General features: G+C 44.8%; 1 protein-coding gene across 1 annotated transcript; it reads right to left on the reverse strand.

The window, feature by feature from the left end:
* Positions 1-2091: 2091 nt before the first annotated feature.
* LOC112224191 (transcription factor Sox-8-like) lies at positions 2092-5315 on the reverse strand. Its single transcript, XM_024387596.2, has 3 exons — positions 4608-5315; positions 4016-4263; positions 2092-3799 (listed from the first exon to the last, which is right to left on the reverse strand). Exons 1-3 carry the CDS (start codon positions 5072-5074, stop codon positions 3039-3041), a joined length of 1476 nt encoding a protein of 491 aa, XP_024243364.1. The 5' UTR covers positions 5075-5315; the 3' UTR covers positions 2092-3038.
* Between the last annotated feature and the right edge of the window lie 822 nt (positions 5316-6137).

Raw genomic sequence — 6137 nt, forward strand, 5'->3', positions numbered from 1 at the left:
ACACGGATAAGTCGTCCTGGTCCTTTGCAGAAAAACAGCCCCAAAGCATGATGTTACCACCCCCATGCTTCACAGTAGGTATGGTGTTCTTTGGATGCAACTCAGCATTCTTTGTCCTCCAAACACGACGAGTTGAGTTTTTACCAAAAAGTTCTCTATTTTGGTTTCATCTGACCATATGACATTTGCTCTCCAAATGCTCTCTAGCAAACTTCAGACGGGCCTGGACATGTACTGGCTTAAGCAGGGGAACACGTCTGGCACTGCAGGATTTGAGTCCCTGGCGGCGTAGTGTGTTACTGATGGTAGGCTTTGTTACTTTGGTCCCAGCTCTCTGCAGGTCATTCACTAGGTCCCCCCGTGTGGTTCTGGGATTTTTGCTCACCGTTCTTGTGATCATTTTGACCCCACAGGGTGAGTTCTTGCGTGGAGCCCCAGATCGAGGGAGATTATCAGTGGTCTTGTATGTCTTCCATTTCCTAATAATTTGCTCCCACAGTTGATTTCTTCAAACCAAGCTGCTTACCGATTGCAGATTCAGTCTTACCAGCCTGGTGCAGGTCTACAATTTTGTTTCTGGTGTCCTTTGACAGCTCTTTGGTCTTGGCCATAGTGGAGTTTGGAGTGTGACTGTTCATTGGTTGTGGACAGGTGTCTTTTATACTGATAACAAGTTCAAACAGGTTCCATTAATACAGGTAACGAGTGGAGGACAGAGGAGCCTCTTAAAGAAGAAGTTACAGGTGTGTGAGAGCCAGAAATCTTGCTTGTTTGTAGGTGACCAAATGCTTATTTTCCACCATAATTTCCAAATAAATTCATTAAAAATCCTACAATGTGATTTTCTGGAATTTTTTTCCTTTTCCTCATTTTTTCTGTCATAGTTGAAGTGTACCTATGATGAAAATTACAGGCCTCTCTCATCTTTTTAAGTGGGAGAACTTGCACAATTGGTGGCTGACTAAATACTTTTATGCCCCACTGTATCTGTAAAAAAAAAAAAATAATTAAAGAAGTTTGTTAAATAGTTAATAGCTATGTTGGTCTAGGTATAGTTTCTGTTATTCACTGGATGATCAATCTATTCCAGTTGGACAGGTGATGGTGGTGATTCATGCATAATTTGTATAGTCAAAGTCCTGTTATTATGCAATGCATCCTGATTAATTCTGTCAGTAACTCTTAACACTGTCTCCATTCTCTATCCTCATCCCTATCTCTCTAGTTGAGTTTCTGCTAAAATGTCCTGGCAAACAATAGGCAGGACAGTCTGAGTTACAGTTATACAGTTATACATTGAAATCTGTTCTCACAAAAAAAATGAGCATTCCGCTCACAAGCCACCCACATCCCATCTGTTCTGATCAGCTTCCCTGCGATGAATTCTTCTCATACCCTGTTGCTTGTTGGTGCCTTTGGTAATGATGCAGTTTTTATTTCTCAGTCCAATTAATTTCTCTCTCTTTCCCCAGATGAAGGGAGACAAAGGATCTTTCAACAAAGTAATTGCTCATTAAAATTCAGAGCTTTTTGTCTGTGTCACGCGTTCACACGCAAGCACACGCTCGCAAACCCACACACGCACGCTTCTCACTCATGCATGCACACACTCACACACACACACACACACACTCACACACACACACACACACACACACACACACACACACACACACACACACACACACACACACACACACACACACACACACACAACACACACTGGTAGTATGCCCACTCTCAGTAACTGCATGGCAAGCATCCATCTTGTCTTCAAGAAACTGCCCAACTACTTATAAACATTAAGTTTATATGTCATTTGCAAAAATATTCTTAACAGCAAGAAACAGGTGTGTGGGCCAACGTATTTAACGGCTCTGCATGAGTTCAAACAGTGGGTTTTGACCAGAGGCAGCGCCTCCTCTTGACAACGCTTCGCTCCGCTTGAAATTTGCACGAAGTAGAGAAGAGCTGAACTTTTTCTACCACTCCGCTAACAGGGTTTCGCCGCTCACCTTCCCACAATCCCCCGCAAATTTCTCTGCGTGCCCTTGTTGAAAATGAATGAGGGAGGAACTTCTCCTAACCAAATTCGTTGTTGGTGAAAACACTCTGCAATGCAGTTATTTAATCGTAAAGGTAAATATAAAACAGCATAAATGCGCACTAAATTCATCAAGCATTTACAAGCACCGGTTATAAATGATATTAGCTGGTTTTCATAGAGCCAGCATACAAATAATCTAGTCGACATATCAAGTATAAAGTCCAATAACCAAACCTGGATTGCCCTTTGGGCAGTCTCTCCATGTTTTTTTTTGCAGTTGCCTTTTCAGAAAGACAAGCCATTTTGGCCTTCATCCGCACAGAACTGCTGTGCTGGAATGGACATGTCAACCTTTGAAGAAGACAAGTGCAGCAGATGCTCAGGGCTTAGCGGTCCATGCTATATGACGAGCATGGTGGTTCCTGTCCTCAGTCCAGCTGTCCAGTCAATCACAGCATATGGTATATCATTTTACTCATTTCCTTCAACCCTGAAATCTTGTCATCTCGATTTGTAGGAAACAGAACTGAACACCTGTTGCCTTGAGTGAAAGTCCCGGCGCTTTTTCTGACAAGGAATGGAACTGCACTGGAGTGATGAACAGTAACTAAGAAGTGGAATTACTATTCATTTGGTACATTTGTTAAGCCGGAATGTGCATTCCAATATAAAACATGTTAATATAAAACATAAATACAAACAATAATTATTCAGTCTGAGATAAAGAGTTGAACATCAGAAAGGCACATAAAAAGTTAATCTAGAATTGTATTCATTTGTGATTTCGTGGTCAAAACAGAAGTGTGTTCCACATTTTTCCCACAGAAGATTCATGCATGAATGTGGGTAGAGATTCTCTGTCCATTCTGACAAAACCAGCAGGCAGTTGTTCTTAGATCGTGTCCAACCTTGAGCCTTGTGTCATGTCCTCACTAACACAGCAAAAACAGAAGAAAGCCATATCAGGCACCATAGGCTGTCAATGCTGAGTCTAAGGCCTGGTGAGTGTGGTATAGACCGGCTGCTCCCAATTTGAGGTGGGGCTGTGGGGCGGAGGGATGGCTACGCTGTTGATGAGCGGTTTGCCATAGGGGTGGCGAGAGGAGTGGAAGTAGGGGTACTGATAGAGACCTGCGGGGTAGCTGGAGTAGGCACTGTAGTAGCTGGGGCTCTGGAGGTCTGCATAGTCACACTGGGGGCTGGGCAGGGAGGAGGAGGATGAGGGGGCTGCAGAGGAGGGGCCGCCTCCAGAGCTGAGGGGGGTGTAGTCGGGATGGGGTGGAGAGGAGCTGTGGGAGTGCAGGCTGCTGTAGTGGCTGGGACTCAACTGCTCCGTTTTGATCGGCGTTCTGTGGTGAAGGCCATCGCTGTTACTAGAAGACGAGGAGGAAGAGGGGAGCGCCGCCTCCGCTCCCACCCCTTTTGGACCCCAAGGCAAGGCATTGCTGTGGGAGTGGCCGTAGGAGGAGCTGAGGGACCCAGAGGGGGGGTTGGATCCGTGACCCCCGTGCCCATGGTCCGGAGGTCCCGGGGCGGAGCTGTGCTTGTTGAGTGGCAGGTACTGGTCGAACTCATGGACGTCAAAGGCATCCATGTTGCTGATGACATCGGTGCTCAGCTCAGAGATGTCAAAGTTGCTGAAGTCGATGTTCTGCCGTCCCCCATCCAGGGGGCGACGGCCCTCATGTTTCAGCCCAAGATACAGCTCTGTCTTGGGGGTGGTGGGGGGTGTGGGGGGACCATGTGGATGGCCTTCAGAAAAGACACAACAGATGCCTAAACATTAGCTATGGCGTACTAACAAAAGAATGTGCCGGAACACCTGAACCCAGGAGAGATAAGTGTTCATACAAGATCTCAATCAGTAAAAAAAAGACCTGGTGACTGACAAACTGTGTGTTGCTATTGAGTATGGATTGTTCTACATTCTTGCACAAATGTATCAAATATGCTGGGAGATCCACTCACCTGTCCGCTCTGGATGATTATGCCCATTCCCCACAGAGATCAGTCTGGCCAGACCAGGTTCAGCCTTGTACATCTGGCCTGGGTGGAATTGGGCCAGCTCAGCCCCGGAGTCGGAGTTACACTGACCTGGCTTGGTGCTCTTCCTTCTCCGGGGTTGGTATTTGTAGTCAGGGTAGTCTTTCTTGTGTTGCACCCTCAGTCTCTCTGCCTCCTCCATAAATGGCCTCTTCTCGCTTTCAGAGAGCAGGCTGGAAATTGATGACAGGTTGGGTTGAGTTGTGGACTATTATAAGATGCACAATGCTGGATGTCACAGTGAATATCATTACCATCATCATTCTAAACATGCCATGTAAAATTTGGTTCATCATTATGAAAAGGCAAAGTTGTGCACAAATTTTCATGAAACAATAATAGAAAATAAACTAATAATAAGTATTTTGTAACTTGTCAATCTTCACTGCAGATTTTGGGGTTTGGAGCAAAAAACATTTCCATAGTACATCTGTGCCATGTTCTATGCGGCACATTAGGTACGCAAATGTGTACTATACCCCCCATTAAATATATACAGTCGGTTATCTCTACTGACCGCCAGAGCTTCCCCAAGGTCTTGCTGAGTTCGGCGTTGTGGAGATGCGGGTACTGGTCAGCTAGTTTCCTGCGCGCCGCCTGCGCCCACACCATGAACGCGTTCATCGGCCGCTTCACATGGGGTTTGTTTTTCAGAGACCGGTCTCCTCGTGTAGGCATCGGTACGAGCGACCAGTCGTATCCGTTAAGCACCTGAGACACTGCGTCTCGGATGCACGCGGGAAACCGTTTATCTTCCTCGCTGGTGTCCATTTTTGGGGTTATCCCGTTGCCGGGCGCCTGTCCATCGGAGCCGGTTGGAGAGGACGGGACGTCCGAATCCGAGTCGTCCTGCGACATCGAGCTGGCGGTTCCCGTTGGACTACATGGATGGTCGCTGAATGACTTACTCTTTTCCTCGGTCATGTTCAGTGAAAAATTGCTTTGGTCTATATTAGCTGCCTGTTGATTGTGCCAAATGCGCATTTTACGCACGGAGCCCTGAGTGAGGAACAATTAAAATGTAAAATCCCAAACGCTTGTCGTGATGTTAATTCTTACCTATCACCCTGTTGTAAATTGTCATATTGGTTATAATGTCCAAACTCTGAAATCTCAGTTTGATACTGACACATTTTGTTGTGCTAAGAGAATGTTGTTGGAATCTGGTTGCGTCCTCTCACTCCACCCCTCATATCTTATTGGTTTGTACATACGCTGTGGCTCCACTGATTCCTCCCATTTGTGGGAAATATGAGACAGTGATTTGAAATGTGTGTTATATACATTCTAATAATTAGTTTTGCTGTATAGCCAATGTAAAATTGCTTATATCATTCAGACATTAAAACAGGATACTGGTAGACAAAATTAACATGGTCAGAATTCCAGCTTTATATTCAGATACATTAACTGTGGAAGCATATGTGCAAGGCATGAACTCTATGGACTTGCAACCTCATAGCAGACCCCCACCTGTTCTGAGCCCCACTTTTCTAGCTAAAAAAATAAATATGGGGTGATGCCTGTTTTGCATGTTATTTTGGCATTAATTCGTGTCACATATCAGTTTGAAAACAATGTTAATAAAGCCGCATACAAACGTGGTTTCTTTTTTGCTTTCTTGAGTAATGCAGCTCTAAAATGCAGGTGTTTCAGCCTAGCTCAGTGGTTTTTCTATGGTGGTGGGGCAGCCAGCTGAAAATACGGAGTGTAGGGGTTGGTAATGTTCTCTTGCGTTGTCATTTGCTCTGTGTTCTGTCACTCATGGGGACACTACGTCACCACCAAATCTAAGGTTAGAGCTAAAAAGACCCTTGGGTGCTGCCATAGTTACATTAGAAGTGCCCATCCAAGAAGGCTCAAGGTAAATTGGCCACAGATATAATGACATCTTATCTACAGTAGCTTTGTTGGGATTTTATTTAACCTTTATTTAACTAGGCAAGTCAGTCAAGAACAAATTATTATTACAATCTACTGGCAAATCCTTTTTAATCCTATTCATGTGAAGAGAAATAATGAAAATAAATTATAGATAAAACGTATC

Source organism: Oncorhynchus tshawytscha, linkage group LG25 (assembly GCF_018296145.1).
Source record: "Oncorhynchus tshawytscha isolate Ot180627B linkage group LG25, Otsh_v2.0, whole genome shotgun sequence".
NCBI lineage: Eukaryota > Metazoa > Chordata > Actinopteri > Salmoniformes > Salmonidae > Oncorhynchus > Oncorhynchus tshawytscha.